Source organism: Electrophorus electricus, chromosome 1 (genome assembly GCF_013358815.1).
Source record: "Electrophorus electricus isolate fEleEle1 chromosome 1, fEleEle1.pri, whole genome shotgun sequence".
NCBI lineage: Eukaryota > Metazoa > Chordata > Actinopteri > Gymnotiformes > Gymnotidae > Electrophorus > Electrophorus electricus.
Genome location: NC_049535.1, coordinates 563,729 through 581,249, shown reverse-complemented (window position 1 = coordinate 581,249; position 17,521 = coordinate 563,729). Strand labels below are relative to the sequence as shown.

The 17,521-nt window shown below is 45.5% G+C and overlaps 3 protein-coding genes across 8 annotated transcripts; 1 reads left to right on the top strand and 2 right to left on the bottom strand.

The window, feature by feature from the left end:
• Positions 1-301: 301 nt before the first annotated feature.
• slc7a6os (solute carrier family 7 member 6 opposite strand) lies at positions 302-2,737 on the top strand. Its single transcript, XM_027025343.2, has 5 exons — positions 302-562; positions 1,147-1,473; positions 1,562-1,768; positions 2,006-2,138; positions 2,287-2,737. The coding sequence occupies exons 1-5, from the start codon at positions 368-370 to the stop codon at positions 2,400-2,402; spliced, it is 978 nt and encodes a 325-aa protein (XP_026881144.2). The 5' UTR covers positions 302-367; the 3' UTR covers positions 2,403-2,737.
• slc7a6 (solute carrier family 7 member 6) lies at positions 2,540-10,319 on the bottom strand. 5 transcript variants are annotated; one of them, XM_027025342.2, is made up of 10 exons: positions 10,233-10,319; positions 7,671-8,216; positions 6,467-6,592; positions 5,771-5,915; positions 5,566-5,689; positions 5,345-5,448; positions 5,092-5,188; positions 4,414-4,563; positions 3,809-3,992; positions 2,540-3,685 (listed from the first exon to the last, which is right to left on the bottom strand). In XM_027025342.2, the coding sequence occupies exons 2-10, from the start codon at positions 8,146-8,148 to the stop codon at positions 3,627-3,629; spliced, it is 1,467 nt and encodes a 488-aa protein (XP_026881143.2). In that variant the 5' UTR covers positions 8,149-8,216; positions 10,233-10,319; the 3' UTR covers positions 2,540-3,626. The 5 variants fall into 5 exon arrangements, with proteins under 5 accessions (XP_026881143.2, XP_026881142.2, XP_026881141.2 ...); XM_027025341.2 differs by having other exon boundaries at positions 5,566-5,915; XM_027025340.2 differs by having other exon boundaries at positions 5,345-5,689.
• Positions 10,320-11,345: 1,026 nt separating this feature from the next.
• Positions 11,346-17,469, bottom strand: si:dkey-181f22.4 (receptor-interacting serine/threonine-protein kinase 2). 2 transcript variants are annotated; one of them, XM_027025336.2, is made up of 11 exons: positions 16,957-17,469; positions 16,656-16,809; positions 15,516-15,665; positions 15,261-15,403; positions 15,109-15,158; positions 14,464-14,625; positions 14,285-14,370; positions 14,077-14,142; positions 13,749-13,899; positions 13,500-13,655; positions 11,346-12,502 (listed from the first exon to the last, which is right to left on the bottom strand). In XM_027025336.2, the coding sequence occupies exons 1-11, from the start codon at positions 17,367-17,369 to the stop codon at positions 12,183-12,185; spliced, it is 1,851 nt and encodes a 616-aa protein (XP_026881137.2). In that variant the 5' UTR covers positions 17,370-17,469; the 3' UTR covers positions 11,346-12,182. The 2 variants fall into 2 exon arrangements, with proteins under 2 accessions (XP_026881137.2, XP_026881138.2); XM_027025337.2 differs by having other exon boundaries at positions 12,409-13,295.
• Positions 17,470-17,521: the final 52 nt, after the last annotated feature.

Sequence of the window (17,521 nt, the reverse complement as noted above, 5' to 3'; positions counted from 1 at the left end):
GCGCCCTCTACCGGCGGCCGGCTCGAGAAAGTCTCGAGCACCGCAGTGTAGTTTAGTCGCAGTTTACTCTACAGTGACTGTAGAGGAGTTAACACTAAACTACACTGTGGTGCTCCACACTATCACTCACGGGGCGTTTATATGTGTTTGTCATTTATGGAATTAATGTTCTAATAGAATTATTGTGGCACAGATCTCACAAGGGCGTGTTTTTATGTCGAGCTGTTACAAGCTCCGAGTCCTTAGATGGCGATGTGGTGTGCACACTACGGTAGGAGCCACGAGGAAGCGCCGGTGCACAATAAATAGATAACAGCGAAGAGCACGCGCGGTTGGAGCGGAACGTCCGCAGGTCCGCGCGCTCGCCATGGATCCCGGCGCCACGATCCTCCGCGTGAAACGGAAAAGAGGTACCGACCCGGCCGACGCCCTGCTGCTCGCGTGCAAGCGGATCCGTCCGGAGGCGGGTGCAGCTCCGCCTGACACCGACCCGGTAACGGAGCCGCAGGGCGCGAGGGTGGAGAGCTCCGTGTTCAAGCTCGTGGCCACGGTGGCCTCGCAGGTAACGCCGCGGCCGCTGTTGGAGCTCGTGCGCTAGTTACCTGGCAACTGGTGTTCCCTCGTGCTGGCTAGGCTAGGCTAACTAAGCTGAGTGTGTGCAGGTGTGCACCTTCAGTAGCGCTGTGACTAAACGACATTATTCCTGCTCGTGTAAGTGTTGGCCTTTATTCTGGCGCGTTCGCTGGTGTGGGCTCTGATCTCCATTGCTCTGTGCAGTTAGCTTTAGCTTTAGCTTTAGCCTTAGACTGGCTGAGGGCTCTTCATTAATAACTCACTTCAGTAAATAGATTGCTACCCAGCGAGCTAACATTCATATTCCACTACGTTGGTAGTTCATTACTTAACTGTTGGCTACCTGAATTTATTGTCTAATGATCATGTGTCTCGCCACATTAAGTAAATAACTGAACAATAATAAAATAATTATTTTATTCGTCAGTGTCTCTTACTCGCTGATGTTATACTAATAAACTATACAAATGGTAACTAGCTAAATGTTGAGTTTTTGTAATACATAGAGTATCTTCAATATATAGAGTATTTCTCTGTTGGTATTTTGAAACCTCGTGTTACATCTTTCCTAAGGATACACCTGTGCAGCCACATGTCCGTGAGGTCCTGTCACGCCCACGCCTCTCCCACGCTCTGCGGCCCTCGCAGGGAAGCTCCCAGAGAGTCATCGGCGACTTGCGCAGTGCCAAATGGACCACCAGGCGCGAAGAGCGGTACCGCATCCTCTCCAGCCACCGGGCCGGGCTTCCGGACGAGTCTGCCACTCCCAGAGAGAGGCGGGGCCAGGAGAGCGATGCTCAGGAGGAGGCAGAACCTCGCTTGTCTCTGGGAGAAGTGCAGGTGTTTGACATTGTTCAGGAGGAGGACGAGGACGGGGAGGATGAGCGAGCTCCTCGTAAGGTGAGGAGGCTCTGGACATCACACATGAAGTAGGATGGTGAGATGCGCGTGGCTGCTTATTGGTTGATCACTTTTCTCTGCTTCCCAGACTATGAAGCCTGACCCGGAGACGGTCCTGTGTAACTCTGTGAAAATGATCCGAGAGAGATTGACAGTGTCGATGGATGGAGTTGGCGCTGAACATCGCGAGAAGGAGGATGACTACGTTTATGACTTGTACTATCAGGAGACGACAACACCAGGCTGGATACAGGACATCCTGTCTGTCAGGCCCTACACAGAGGAGGGCGAGCTTGTAAGTGAAGACTATAGTACAGTCTTGTACTTAAGCATGCGGTTGCACTATAGTAAGTGTGGCTTTGAGGATGAGAAAGGGGCAAAGGTGTCCTCCATGCTGGGTTTGAGGCTTTTGTGTAGTTTAGTCTGTCAGGACCCTGAAACAAATGTTAATTGCTAATAAAGAAGCAATAGAGAAACGTCCTCTGGTGCTGGTTAGTCATCCTGCAGTTAGTGATGGGCTTTGCGTTCCCAGGTGCCTGAGGAGGTCGCTTGGGAAGAGGAGGTGTACGAAGATGAAGACGACGAGAACGATGAACACAACTGGAGGAATGACTATCCGGACGAGGAGGGTAGCGAGGAGAGCAGTGATGAAGAGCGCTATGGAGGTGTGCCTTAGCTAGTGTCTGTGCCACAGTCGCTTCTCATGAGAACATTTGCAGCACAGTGTAGACTTTACATACAACATCGTGACCTCTTGAAATGAATGTTTTTTGTGTGTGACGGTGGAAATGCTTCTATTGTATCTTTTTCCAGGTTGTTGGAATGAGGAGCATTCCTACAGCCGAAGGAGCTGGGAATGTTATCGGAGGCAGGCGATGAAGGAGTTGCACCCTGACGAAGAGGATGAGGACAGGGACGACTCTGACTGAGCACGTGCGAGACGGGTCCTTTTTACGCAACTGTGTTCCAAGTGAACGTGTGGTAGTTAATGCATCTATTGGTGTGTGGTAGTGTGTGGGGTGCTTGGCCTTCCGTGTTGGTGTGATGAGTGATTTTATTCCTTGTGATTGTTGCATTGTTCTGCGACTGTTTGATTTGCATGGTAGTGAGCGTGTGTGGTAGTAGTGTTGAGTTTCATGTGTGGGGTGGTTTTGTGCAGAGTGGCTGTAACATGCGTGTCAACATTCCTGATTCCAAAGGGTGACAAACTATGTAAATATGTAGATGTGTATTAAAAATAAAGATTTCAAAATGAATGCCATTATTAATGGAGATCAATATGCTGTTTATTTTCTGAATAATGCACATTACAGTAATTGTATTGTTTATTAAATACATCTGGTTCTCAGAAGTAATTCAAAATGCACCACAATTTGGCTTATTCACCCTTATTGTTGCCATGTTTATCATGTGCTAAAATATTCTCCATTCATTCCCCACTTACATGACTAATATGAAAAAGCAAGGACCATATTTAATAAACTCCTAAAAATCTGGTTCTTGCTTTACTGTGCAGTTGCAAAACTGAGGTAAAGTGTGTTTCTTCTGGGAGTGCTAGGCTGACTTCCTCTTCCCTACAAGGCTCAAGCCTTTTGCTCTATAAACTAGAAAGAGTGATAAATGACTAGCCTGACCCCGCCATGTATGACCACACCACAGCAGCAGCCCACAGAGCAAGGGGGCTGTGAATGAGTACACAACTTCATAAAGGCTAAACGTGTGATGTTACAATACAAATGTCCAACACCAAAGTTAATATATTTAAGTCTTACAAAAACATGAAAAGTAACTTAACATTTAGAACCATTGCCCAAGACCCAGAAGTGAAAGGAAAATGCTAGAATGGATAATGAGTGAATGCTTTCCCTTGCGGAAATGGAAGACAAGTTGTTTCATCAGCTTGTACAATGACCTTAGGGCTCATTCCTGCGGTACCTATTCTGCACTTATCACTGAGAGAAGAAGTAGAATTTCAGTCAGTGAAACACTAGCACAGCAGGACCTCAGACTGCGCCCTGTTTCGCATGTGTGTCACTGAGTGTGCAAGAGGCCAGTGTGCATGCTTCAGAGCAGTGTCCTGCTCCCTGTCCTCCAGACAGGTGGAGAGGGAGCGAATCCTATCTGCCTGACGGAGGTGGTTGCATAGATGTGATTTACTCCATCTCAGTGAGCACACAGAAGCAGGTAAACTGGGTGAATCGTGTCACAGCACCTGCAGAAAAAGAAATGTCATCAGTCCCTACTTCAGTGAGGCTCTGTCACTAAACCAGCCAGACATGTGGGCAGTGGTGTAACAGTAATGGAGGTTAGAGCATGGGGAAGTAGAAGTACTCACACAGCAGTCTGCTGATGATGGGCGGGCGCTTGGACTCGGGCAGATACACACCCAGGAAATAGACTGGTACTCCCGAGAGAGCAATGCCAATGCCAATCAGGGAACTGAGTGTGTCACTGTAGAGTGGCACTGCCACTAAGAACAAGGTACAAAAACAGAAGACAAAGGCGTACACCAGGGACAACTACACACACACACGCACACAGACACACAGACACACACACGCACGCATGCACGCACACACGCACGCACACACACACACACACACAGACACACAAACACACGCGCCCACACGCACACACACGCACGCACACGCACACGCGCACACACACACACACACACACACACACACACCCCAAAAGGGAGTTAACAAGTGCTAATTAGAGTCAGGATATGTTGTAGTGTACTCCTAGCCATTTGCATTAATACTACATACAGTATAGCAGCAATAGCATAGTATCAGTCATTAGTACGGAGTAATGGCTATTGGTACACACACAACCACAAATATCCAAACCACTATGATCTCAAATCTCTGATATCCACAGGTCATGAAATTATAGACCAACATGAGGCTGTTTTTGATGACAATGAATAGTTCCCACCTTTAGTGGGCGGGGCCTGTCCGGTTCCTTCCAGCGCAGATAAATTTGTCCAGCAATGGAGAGTCCAACAAAGAACCAGTAGCTGAAGCTGTAGTAGTTAATAAGCTGGAAGACATCTTCCACAGCCAGGTAGATCAGAGACATGGCACACTGAGGCGAGAAATGGAACGTAGTCGGGTGTTAGTGCGACGGGCACACAGTGACACGTAATCGGCACCAGAGGTAGCACTGCCTCTACATTCCAGGCTACGCTGTAATTACTTCTGAGTGCTTGGATTTCAGAGGGGGAGTGCCAACACTAATGTTCTTGTTTTGCCATTTGGTGTGTTCGGTATTTGGCGTTCTGCCTGCTTTAGCATGACATAACATTTTAATGAATTACTTGTGCAGATAAACATTAAAATATGCAGTGCTGTTGACTCCATGGAAGTGGGGAACTGTGTTACATCAAGATTAAGTTGCTTTCACGGATCTTTATCCACTTATTCTAACTGTTACTGTTGTTGTTCTGTCGATCTTTTTCACTTATTTTTGGCCAGCTTCGTCAAACCATGAAGTATGGTTACAGACACCCTATCTTAATTACTTTGTTGTTAAGTGGAAAATGTCATGGTAACTTTGACCAGAGCTTGACACACGTCTGTCAGAGAGCCCGCAGAGAAGAGAAGGGTCACATACGTTGAAGAGGAGCGCAGGCACTGGTGTGAACCTCTCCATGTGGATCATTGACAAAGCGTTGGGGAGGTGTCCTTCTCGCGAGCCCACAAAGAAGAGCCTACAACAGAGTATTCAGAACAGCGCCATGACGACAGGGGAGCCTCAAACACCTCAACCCACACGTACACGTGTACAGCGTGCGGTCATCGCACATTACACACACCTTCTGGAGTGGTGGAGTTAGCGAGGGTGTGTGCAGGCCAGTGACGCTCACCTGGATGCAGCGATGATGGAGGAGTTGAGTCCACCGTAGCAGGACAGGGCGACAGCTATGGGGATAGTCCAGCTCAACATCCCCAAGGTGTGATCGGCAAACGTCTGTGGGACGTGCAGAAGTGCATACTGAGTGCAACACCCACCATACACCAACCCCCATACACTACCCCCATACACCCCCCTTTCAAAAGTAAAGAGGTTTATGAAGCTAAAATTCACCACTGCTACAGCGTCACTGGCCAGGATGGTGCTCATATCCAGGACTGCATAGTAGGCCACATTGGTCAGGATGTAGATGATGGTGACTATCGGCATAGAAACCGCTATGGCCAGAGGGAGGTTCCTGGAACAGCAGATAAGAGAACTATCACTTCTATCCAGAACAGGAGATGTGAAAAAAGTGAGAGTTTGAACCCATACACACCTCTCTGGGTTTTTGATTTCCTCAGTGACAAAGTTGAGGGTGTCCCAGCCTGAGTAGGAGAACAGGGCCGAATACAGGGCCAGGGCAATGTTTCCTGGATCACTAGATGACCCTTGGAAGATGCCCTCAAAGTTTTCCGTATAACCTTTGAAACATGAGGTGAAAAGGTCATGAGGTGAGAAATGTAGACTGAATTACTGTTTATGCCACTGGCACATATATCTCGCTTTAGTTTATAGTTTCTGTATGCAAATCCTTAAAGAACACATCAGCTAAGCTGATTTTCTATTCTGATAGCCAAACCTAAAACAGTGGCTCAGACAGACAGACAGCAGTCACGCCTCTGGGATCGACAACCAAAACACTGTCTGGCTTGGTTAACCAATCTGAAAATATCTCTACAAAGCCATAGTCTTCCCTGCATGCAAGCATTTCTGAACGTGCACACAGCACCTACAGCCGGGCTAAGTTACTCTGGGCCAAGCTGGAGGGAGGAGCTTTAGAGAAAGTTTGGTGAACAGGCGGGACTAATAGAAGCTGCTATTGTAATGTCAGTTACGGCTGCTTTGAGACAGATTCTTTGATCAGTTTTCAATATCTCTGTTTCACTGGAATGCGATTAAAATGGTAAACAAGTTAAATGGCACTGTCAGTTTCATCATGTATGAGTATAAAACCTCCCAAGAGTCACCTCACCCTGACACATCTTCACCATCCCTGTGATGATGATGACGATGAGGGCCAGGACTTTAGCATAGGTGAAGATGTCCTGCACTCTGGTTCCCCACTTCACATATGCTGCGTTTATGAAGGTCAGCAGACCTGAGTTCACCAGAGAAATGAGGATCATGAGAAAACAGGGAAAATAAAGATCATGAGAAAATGTAAGAAATAACCATCATGAGAAACAAGGAACATGAGAAAACATGATAAATAAAGATCATGAGAATACAGAAGAAATGAGGATCATGAGAAAACAGGAGAAATAAAGATGTATAAAGAACAGAGGAGATCATGAGAAAAAAGGAGAAATAAAGATGAATAAAGAACACAGGAGATCATGAGAAAACAGGAGCAAGCATTTACTGCACAGGCTGAACACGTTTCATGAGCCAAATGGGAGAAATGTACCTATGGGATCAAACCAGACCACTTGCTACTGTGTTTGAGTTGAACAAGGGTCATTTATACTGGGAACCCCAGCAGACCCAGACATTACGTGGATATAAAGACAGGACTGGTATGTACAGTCACTGAATGACACAGGAAGTGTCCACTCTGGGGTAGCTCAGTGGTTACGGTACTCAACTAGTAGTAAGATTGTTCAAGTACCTCCACTGCCAGGTTACCAGTGTTGGGCCCCTGAGCAAGACCCTTAACCCTTAATTACTCAAGTTGCACTCTGTCATAATTGTAAGTTGCTTTGTATATTCAGGGTTGACAGGTTGAGCTCAGTAAACCAGAAGAACGTGTCTTGTGAACTCCCAAAGTAACTGATTAACTGCTTCATTAGATCAGCAGAAAGTGGAGCAGACCTGGAGAGGCTGTTCCTTACGGCTCTGTTTGCTTGGGTGGGGGGGTGGGGTGCAATTGTCAAGTGGAAAAGAGGGTGTAAAAAAAGAAAAGCCATGAAAAACATCACAGAGAATAACAGTTTGTGGCCCTGAGAGAGTGCACACTATTGAGTGCACACTATTGAGTGCACACTCACTCTCTCACCAAGACACGCGATTCTCTCCCTCAAGAACGACTAAAGCATAATGCTTTAAATCCAAATGAGTTTATGCAGTAACACCCATCATAGTTCACCAATCAACTGCAAAAATGAAAGAACTCGAACCATTCACTATGCAGCACTGCAATATAATAAGAAATCAAAGGGTCATTGGGAGGAACTCACAGATGCAGGCAGCAGCCAGGAGCCTGGAGGCATAGTACTGCGGCTCGCACGTGGGGAAGAGCGGCTGCACCAGATAGTTGGCGAACGTGATGGCAATGACTGCTTGGCTGGTGGGCTCGATGATGAGCAGCGACGTCCAGAGCCGAATAAACGCGACAAACCCCCCGAAGGACTCCAAGATGTAGGCGTAACTGGCGCCAGACTTGGTTATGGTAGTGCCCAGCTCCGCATAGCAGAGTGCCCCGATCACAGAGAAGACCCCGCCCACCACCCAGATGACCAGGGACAGGCCGTAAGAGGTGCTGTAGAGCAGCACACCCTTGGGAGAGACGAAGATGCCCGAGCCGATCATGTTGCCCACGATGAGGCTGACGCCGCTGAGCAGAGAGATCTCCTTCTTCAGCTGCATGCCTTCCCTGGGCTGCGGTGAGCCCGGCAACTGGCCAGTCAGCCTGCTGACCTCAGCGTGACCCTCCATCCCGCCTGTTACGCCGTGAAGATCGTGGGTGAGGGAGCAAGGAGCAGGATGCTGCCTGCTCAGACCTGCTGCTAGGTCAGAAGATACAGGAGTCAGTCCAAACACTGCTGCTGCCTGTAGTAGTCTGGGGATGGGGTGATTTAAAGTCTAATATAAATATTCACATATAAATTTAACATCCATTTACTTAATAAGATTAAAAAGATTTAAGTACAATTTAAAAAAAAACAAAGCTAAACATAGCTAATGTGTAAAACTAATCAGCCAAAGTCAGACAAACGTACATATTGCTTTTCACATCTAGACTCTAATGTTGTAGGTGGGTTGTGAAGGCAGCACTGAATGGAACAGTAAATATGTGATGTACGTGCCAAACAGACACCAACTGATGACCAGAGTAGAGGTCACTGGTATGATTAACACAATGGACTTGAATGCTTGAGCAAAACTTACAAAAACATTCCACTTTCAAACCCAGGAAATATCTAAACAACTTTAAAAAGAGTCAGTTAAGAGATGTGGTTCTTTAAACATTTTTTTTACAAAATCATAAGAAAAAAGCAGGCTGTTGCCAGGGTTGCAATCCAAAAAAATGAGCATCATGACAGCAGAACCTCTCGTGTTGCTCGTGGCAGAGAAGAAACTGAACACAAAAATAAAATAAATAAAATAGAGATTAAAGAGAACACGGAGGAGCTCAGAAAGCTCGTGGGAGGACAGCGGGCCACTCCGTCCAGCACTGCCAGTTTACTGCTACTTGTCTCTCCAAGTGTATCCTAGTCTGTCTTTAGAGTTTTCTATAATTTCCTGCGATTGTTTTTGATCGCTTTTGTTTAGTTGATGTAGGTTAAGATATAAAACATTTCTATCCTTACATTAGTGGAAATGCACTGTGTGGAATGCAGTTATGAACAACCCTCTACCTACTACTGCCCACAAATAAAGCATCGTCTTAGATCATGCTGAAATGCAAGATCTCATTTCTAAAAGGGTTTACAGTCTGTCTAAACAATGGAAGTGCTTCAGACTCCGTAGGTGATGTTATTACCGCGCCAAAACAACCCTCAAATAGCCGTGTAACGCCGGGACAGATCTAAAGGGGGTACAAGCGTGTCTGTCCTGCGTCAGCACCTAAACACCAAACCCTCTGGTCGTTTGAGCCCTTTTCCATTATTCGGCTCGGCATCGTTGCCGATGTTTCCTGCTGCAGCCTGAACATCTGCGTTCGTGATGTTTTGAGTCCCTGGAACTGTGCTAATGTTCCTTTGGAAATCCAGTGCTCGGCGCGGGTTTGATCTCGTGCCGCTGCTTCGCTCAGCTTTGTGTGCGTGCCGGGAGTGGTGTTACTTTCACGTTACGTTAGCTACGCATGAATCCAGCAGCGCGACCTTTGTTTTTGTGGAGTTGGGTAGGCACGAGGGATACTGTAGGTTTGGAAACCACAGAAAACATATTCCGTAAATATGGCATATGTAGGCTATTTACTCGGTATATATTCACCAGTTACAATATTACAAATTACAAATTTTATTATATTACAATAGTCACAAATATCACCCGAGGTCATAATTTACTTTATAACCAGTTACAGAAATTAAGAGCCTTCTTTTCTTCATATAATTGAACAATTATTTGGGATATTTGTCAAACTACTAGAAATTCGTATAGCACAGTATAGTACAATATAGTATTAGTATAGTATATATAGAATAGTATAGTACAAAATAGTATTAGTATAGTATAGATAGTATAGTATAGTAGGCTATAGTATTTACACGTATTTACACGTGCTATGAAATCACATGAGGGATGTTCCAGTTCTACTCAAGCACGCAAAAAAAAAAAATCTGGCTGTTGATGTAAATACAGCTGGACATCTGAAACCTCATGTGTTGCAAATCCTCTAAGTAATGACAGTAGAGAAGCCCACTGACACTCAGTACCGAACCTTTTACCACCGACACTCGGTACTGAAGCTTTGAAATGTAAATAGCTGGAATTAAATAAAGCAAGGCTTTATTATTAAGAATTCTTAAGTTATTAATAAGATTCTTTCTTTAAGTCGAGCTCGCTTGTTTACATACCTTTCCGCGATGTCCGTTTATTCGACTGTACCGGGTGCCGGGATCTGTCGCCAAAGCCGCATCTTTTTCACCGAAATCCCTACAACCGGAAAAATGCTAGTAGTCACGTGGCACCGGTAACAGCGCTGTCCCACGGCTCTTTTAGTGCACCGGTCACCCAATCAGCATTTAGTCAAGGAGGACACGTCAGAGGTATTCGGCCCCGGGACGCCGCCGCTTTTAGACGTTATACACTGCACGTGTTTCTAAATAGGCCCTTGTCTTCAAAACAGTTGTCTAAATTACATGATACATGTCACAAATGTTATAAACATCTCTTCCATTAAGGTTCCACTACGGTTTTCACAATACGCAACGTTATAATCTCCCTTTGAGTTATAGTATCCACTCCTTTAAAGTGCCATTGGTCCCGAATCACGTTATCTCACGCACATCCACGTTAATATTTGACCTGAGGTGGTAGTACAGCGTAATTTGCCTATGAGCAGTTATTCAGCACCATCCTTAGAAACAGTCACAGGCTTACCTGCTGATAACCAAGCACAACATGAACCTGAGAAAAGTAGTTGTAATTGTAATGCATTACTAATCTATTGCATCATTTATGGAATTTTGTCATTTCCCTGAGGATGAACAAATGAATACCTTTGTTCTTTATCAGCTATATTTCCATTAGTTAAAAGTCTCAGTGATCATGATTAAATCTTTCTTTTGCCCAGTTAACAATCCAATCAGGTAGACTAGCTATCAGTCCCACTAACATCATCATATACTTGCTAACCAGTAGACCAAGCAGAGGTGTTATGTAATCTCAATCAGTTTTTTAATATATGGGTACTTTCTATATATATATATATATATATATATATATATATATATATATATATATATATATATATATAGAGAGAGAGAGAGAGAGAGAGAGAGAGAGAGAGAGAGAGAGAGAGAGAGAGAGAGAGAAAGAGAGAAAGAGAGAGAGAGCTTCTGAACCACTCTGTGAAGTGCTAGTGTGAAGAGCAGTGTGTGATTAGATAGAGTATGCAAGGAAGAGAGTGCCCCCCCCCCACACACACAAGAATGAGGATATTATATTAAATGCTCAGTCCACTTTTAGACAGTTCAATATTGTTTAATGGTATAAAGTTATAGCCTTTTGTGATTAACATATGATTAATCAAAATATTTCGTAGTAGTTAATCAAGCATAAACATAATCCTGATTAATACCACCCCAGCCACATATAATACATCAGTATGAGAAAATATTAAAACATAAAATACTAATATTCTTGTTACAAGATACTCTCATTTTGAACAGGATACAATCCACTACCAATGTAGGCAGTATTTTGATGTACAACATGCACATGTGCTTGCGTTTCCCACATGTTCCTACATTTCAAACATGCTTAAAAACTTGATCGCAACTAGGAATCTAATAACGCCCCCCAAAAATGTTTCTGTATGAAAAAAACGTGAAAAAACCTGAAATTTAACACTATAGAGTACAATTTAAATGCAGAAATAGGAAAGCATAACAAAATAAATCTCTAACATATTAAAGAGCAACTTGATGCATGCTGTTTTCCTCATATAATGCTGCCCAATCCCTTTAAAGGTTCCATCACCAACCATCACCTGACCTCTTATTAGGGCTCTTCTTCAATCTGCGGGTGGGGCCACCTGAAGTTGAGAGCTATTCTTCCCCCAACACCTCTGTTTCATAGGACACCTTTGATTAAGCACCCCATTCATGATATAATGTGATCAGATCAACTCATGTTTGATCAACCCTGATTCCACTTGTCAGACTTCCATCTCTAAGCATCTAGTTACATCCATTTCTCCTACAAAACACTCTTCCTGATTGGCCTCTTTTCCAGATACTGGTCACGATCAGTAAAGGGGAATGTTGCTCTGAAGCTCTGAAGCCTCTCTGGCCAGACATCACCTAGCCAACCTGCCATTTGAGAGCCATCCCAGCACCTCTGTGAGCACGGGCAGTTTCTGTGGAGACCAGCCCCAGGGTGGTGGCCACGAGGGAGGCAACGTTCTCGCCCAGGCAGGCGCAGGTGTCGAGCAAGCACCGGGTGCGTGCGGTCAGGGTCAGGGCTGCGGTGATCACCTCGTAGTCCTCACGCGTGACGGCCCGCCGGGCCCGGAGGACGTCCAGCAGCTTGTTGAGACGCCCCTCCGTCATGCAGTGCACAATCGACTCGCGGTGCATCATCAGGAGACGACAGCAGCTCCAGCCTGACACAGGGCACACGGCTGGAAGGGAGAGATGCCACCATTATGCACCCAGCTCTCAGGAAGCTAAACGCAAATGTGATGTATTTTAACCACACTATGCAGACACTTTGCAGTTCTGAAAAACACCATGCAAACTGAATGTTTAGTCAGTCAGCACTGTGCTGCTAAACGAAATGAATGAAAACCACATGCAAACCCTTGTGCTGGTGGGGGTGAGGGGGGGGCGTGATGTTTACTCAGATCACCAAAGAGAAACCCACCAGTGAAATGGTCATTTACATACATGCACTAAGGCCCTGGCTTCAGTGACTTTGAGTAATTTACTATGACAGGATACAGGCCTACAGAGATGCACTACACTGGTGTTGGCAGATAATATCTTAGGAAATAATAATGCTACGCTGCGTTTGAGCTAAATGCATTACACTCTGCAGAGAACATGTAATGATTATTTTACAGCAGTAGTATTGGCATGTGTCCGTGACAACCTTTTAGAAAACTCCACCACTTCTGCAACCATTGTTGCATATATCACATTACCAAAGCTGGGCAACAAAACAAATACCCAATACTCCACACTGCTTCTGAATGGCTAATCCTGAGAACAACACTAACCCTTGTGAGAGGAAACACACTGGACCCAGATAAGGCACCGGGGACTGCTGTTCAGGAAGCAAAAAACCCAGTCATACAAAACTGCTTACTGGGTACATGCCAGAGCACCGCATGCCTGGGAACTGGGCCGCCATGTTTGTTAAGGGCAAACTGGCGTTACCTTTCCGCAGCAGTCATGTAAACAAGTGGGTTCACCCTAAAACATGTAGGAAATTTCAGGCTTCAGTTTTTGTTAAGTACATTATGTGTTATTTTTGCTTGCATGCCACATCTTTCCCCAACAAGTACAAAAGTTGACTGCATGCATCTAGCACCCAGCAAGAGATCAGACTCGTGTCTGATAAGTGCAGGGCAGGGGCCTGATTTCAGTGTCTGTCTGAAAGAGTGGCTTCACTCTTACCCTGCTGGACAGGTGTCTGGATCAGCATCGTGGGACACACACACTGTGTGTTTGGAGGGTTCTGGGTCCAGGATTGAGTCACACCCCAAACTCCCCCACACTGCATGGAACCAGCAGGTCTGTTCCCCTGGGATGCAACTGTTTGATCCACAGCATCTAAGGACAAGCGACACAGTACAACAAAACAATCAGCCAGCAGTAAAACACAGCTAAAGAACAGAGCCCTCAGGCTTCAGGCTGGACCCTCACCTCTGCAGCAGGCATCAGGAGGTGGGGTCTGTGCAGGGAGAGGAGGGCTTCTTCTCAGAACCCTCTCAGCCTTGGGAACATGTGGGCACGGCACGTTCATGGGAATCACCTTAGAGGCGAGGATTTTGGATCCGGCGCAACCACCGGAGCACTAGACAAAGTGATACAAATCCAGATGGTTAAAAAAAAAGAAATCTTTATATAATAAAATTACAAATGCTGCGGATTGTAGAACAGATGGATAAAACCATTCAGCCCAGCATTGCAAGTGTGCCAACACTTCACAAGTGAACACGCAGTGCCTAACAAGGCAAGACAGGCCTTTTACCTCCAAGTTGTTCAGCTCAATAGGCACAAACGTTGGAGAGTGTTTACAGGCAAGCAGCACCCTCTCCTGGTGGTACAAAAGCACATTCACATTCAGGCTAATTCAGATATCACTGTACCGTGTCTTTAGGTTGTATGTTGTGTCCTAAATGTCTTATATGTGAACAGGACGTTTGTCTCAGCCGAGGGCCGCCGTGGTCTTTAAGTACCTTGCTTGCGTTTAGCTGCTGGACAGCCGTTGTAAAAGCGTCCACCTCAAATGCCGCCATAACCTTCCTCAGCACAGCCGCACACTCTGTGTTGTGATTGGACAGACACGGTAGTACGCAGCAAAACGTAACCTTCTCCCCCTAAGGCAGGTTTGTCAGGGAAAAATTCCAGAACTAACCTTCTGCCTGTGGCCGTTGTTCTGGTTCACTGGACCAGCAACTGATCATCAGCTGGGTAAGAACGTGGCTTTGGGGAGTTTCCAGCGGCAACAGCTGAACCTGCACCTGTGTCTCCGGACCCCCCTGAGCCGACAGCAGGAGAGTCTGCAGCTGCTCAAGACCTGAAACAGTTAAAGGGGAATTTGAGTTGTACAGTGTAAAGGGAAACACCATGTTCTTTTTCAGATAAAAAACTGATTTGTCAGATGTGATGTGTAAGGGCAGTGGTGTCTCAGTGGTTCAAGCCCCACCACTGCCAAATTGCCATAGTTGGGTCCCTGAGCAAGACCCTTAACCCTCAATTACTCAATTTGTGTTCAGTCAGAATTGTAAGTCCCTTTGAATAAAGGTGTCAGATAAATGCTATAAATGTAAATGTATGTTCACATATGTTATATAAGGACATTAACCATAAGACATGACAGATATGAATGAATAACAGCACATTCAAACCCAAATAAATTAACTAAAGAATCCAGAATTAGACTTTGTTTCCTGTAAGTCAGTGTGTTTTTACATTCCATGCGGACAGCTCAGTCAGCCAACCAAAACCAATGACTTACTCGCAGACATGTGAGAGTGACAGAGAGGAGGACAGCACCCACCTTCACACGGACGCCGCCTGTTGAGAACCTCCCAGATCAGAATGCCAAAGCTAAAAGAACAACATAAATTACAAGATCAAAAACCACAAAGCATTTACACACACTGGGAACTGTATCCAGTAAAAGTGTGTTCCAGAGTGTTCTAAACTCACCTGTACATATCAGCCTTCACAGAGGACATGCCTCCTTGTATAACCTCAGGCGACAGGTAGGCCAGGTCTCTAAAACAGGGAACACCACCATTACAGACAGGTGCCCTTACACCCAAATCTGTCTGCTGGCCCCAGTCACACAGCTGTAAACAGCACACACATGAGTACAGGTTTATTACGCAAAACAAAGATAACATGGCACCATATTGGTGAGCACTGGATCGCTGTTGTGCACTAGCTCCACGCCACCACTACCTTGGCCCTGTACTCCGGATCCAGGAGAACGCTGGTGGCCTTCAAGGCCCCGTGAGGCAGAGGGACAGCGTGCAGATGGCTTAAACCCTCCGCCACGTCCAGCAGCAGACGCAGACGCAGCTGCACCGGTAGATCCGGGTAGAGATGGATCTGATGATACAAACACACTGCCCTTAATCCATATGCCAGACATTCCTCATGTCTCTGGTTCCCCTGACAACATCGCAGGTATGTGAGGAGAGTGTGTGAACGTGCAAGCACAGACAGCAGCAGGTCAGAGGGCGGCAGCTGTGTAGTCAAGATAGGCATGAGCAAAACATGCTATAAAACTATATTACAACATAAAAGAGAGAAACTGAACAGTACAGGCATGGCACCTGTACAGCTATGTGATCTCACCCACGCAGGATGTGAATTTCAGATGTGCTTTTTGTACAGTCACTTTCAGGTTGAGTTGTCAAGGCTGCAGTAAAGAGTGGTGTAAGTCTCAGTGATTTATTACTGCTGTGGTGGAGCAGACTGGCAATGTACTATCATAAACCATGCCATGAGTCTTCTGGTTCCACTGAACAGAACAGAAAAATAATGCTTCACCACTGGTTGGTGGCCATTACAATTTTGTACGTAAAAAATGAACTGGTTACATTTATCATATTTATTGACATATTTTATATAACGCATGTTTTACTTGCTATGTGTTTAACATTTAATGTTTGCAAATGATTTACAAAGATCTTACAACGAACTTAAGATCTTACAATGACACATCATTAAATAAAACCTAAATGAAAAAGAAGTGAGCAACTTAAAATACACATTTCTAGTTGTGTGTTCCCACGGAGAGCTCGCTAATGGAACACTACCGTTTACTTACGGAGCGCGCGCTATCCGAACACGTCTACTAGATCACGGAGCGCGCGCTGGAAACCTGCGCTGTTGCTGCAAATTCAAAAACGTTTCTCTAGTTGTAGCAGTTTCTCAGACTTTAAACAGCTACGTCGTTTCCTGACGCTAACTGCATTAGTTTACTGCCACTGTATAAAAAAAAAAAAAACCATACAACACTAATAAGTAAAACATGACAAGAAAATAAGCGAGATGATAAGTGTGACGTTCTGAACATCTGGGATGTCAGCTCACCTCATAGAGAACCGAATGCAAAGATCCTTCAGCCATCCAGGCCCAGACCAAACCGATGAGAGATCGGGCCGTGTAGACCCCCAGCGGAAGCAGAACCCGCTCGGAACACAGCCGGCTCGAGACCACCGCACTCCCGAGCCGACGAAGCCGCTCTCTGCCGCCAAGAGCAACACGCATCATATTCAATCTGCATTTTTCAAATAACCCTAATGTTGAACATTATGATGTACTCAAATAAGTACATGTATGACAAAATATTAAGTTGCTGTAGATTTTTGCAGGGACTCTTTCCCACGCTCACCGCTCTGTAGGGGTGCAGTCGAGCAGTTTCACGGCTACTTGCTGCCCGGTCCTTCGGAGGCGTCCACGCAGCCATCCACGCGGAAACGCGTCCACGCTCGTTCCGATCACAACTACGTCTCCAAGATCTTCCTCGTGAAACTCGTTTAAAACGGAGGCCTGGGCCATTGATTTAGCTCCTTCACCGTGATTCAAATAAACCCTCGTTGTTGCTACACACAGACCATAAAAACGTTGTGGCGTGACACCGTAATCGGGCTGAACGCCAAGCCTGCACCTCGTGCTACGTGACGTAATGTGTTTACGTCTGGTTCGACCCGCTGCTGCAAAAATCCCCTTCTTCATACAACAGTGCCTGCACTCGGCAGAAAAAAAGACCCAACAAGCGTTTTCAAATATAATTATGGACATCATTTAACATTATAAAAAAATAGATTCATTAAAACGGAGTGCGCCAAAATATTTGGCCCATCTAAAAGCTTTCTATCTCGGGCGGATTTGAAAAGTAAGGATTTGTCCTTTAACCGCCTCTTTGTGGTTTTATCTTCACTGAATATGTTTCAGAT

Excerpts from the sequence above, each read along its gene's own strand:
- slc7a6os (XM_027025343.2), top strand. The coding sequence starts at position 368 with ATGGATCCCGGCGCCACGATCCTCCGCGTGAAACGGAAAAGAGGTACC. Across the intron at positions 1,474-1,561 it reads ATGAGCGAGCTCCTCGTAAG|ACTATGAAGCCTGACCCGGA; the intron begins GTGAGGAGGCTC and ends TCTGCTTCCCAG. Across the intron at positions 1,769-2,005 it reads ACACAGAGGAGGGCGAGCTT|GTGCCTGAGGAGGTCGCTTG; the intron begins GTAAGTGAAGAC and ends TTGCGTTCCCAG.
- slc7a6 (XM_027025339.2), bottom strand. The coding sequence starts at position 8,148 with ATGGAGGGTCACGCTGAGGTCAGCAGGCTGACTGGCCAGTTGCCGGGC. Across the intron at positions 5,916-6,466 it reads GATGGTGAAGATGTGTCAGG|GTTATACGGAAAACTTTGAG; the intron begins GTGAGGTGACTC and ends CATGTTTCAAAG. Across the intron at positions 3,993-4,413 it reads ACAGGCCCCGCCCACTAAAG|TTGTCCCTGGTGTACGCCTT; the intron begins GTGGGAACTATT and ends GTGTGTGTGTAG.
- si:dkey-181f22.4 (XM_027025336.2), bottom strand. The coding sequence starts at position 17,369 with ATGATGTCCATAATTATATTTGAAAACGCTTGTTGGGTCTTTTTTTCT. Across the intron at positions 14,626-15,108 it reads CAGGCGGCGTCCGTGTGAAG|GTCTTGAGCAGCTGCAGACT; the intron begins GTGGGTGCTGTC and ends TAACTGTTTCAG. Across the intron at positions 13,656-13,748 it reads TCCTGATGCCTGCTGCAGAG|ATGCTGTGGATCAAACAGTT; the intron begins GTGAGGGTCCAG and ends GCTTGTCCTTAG.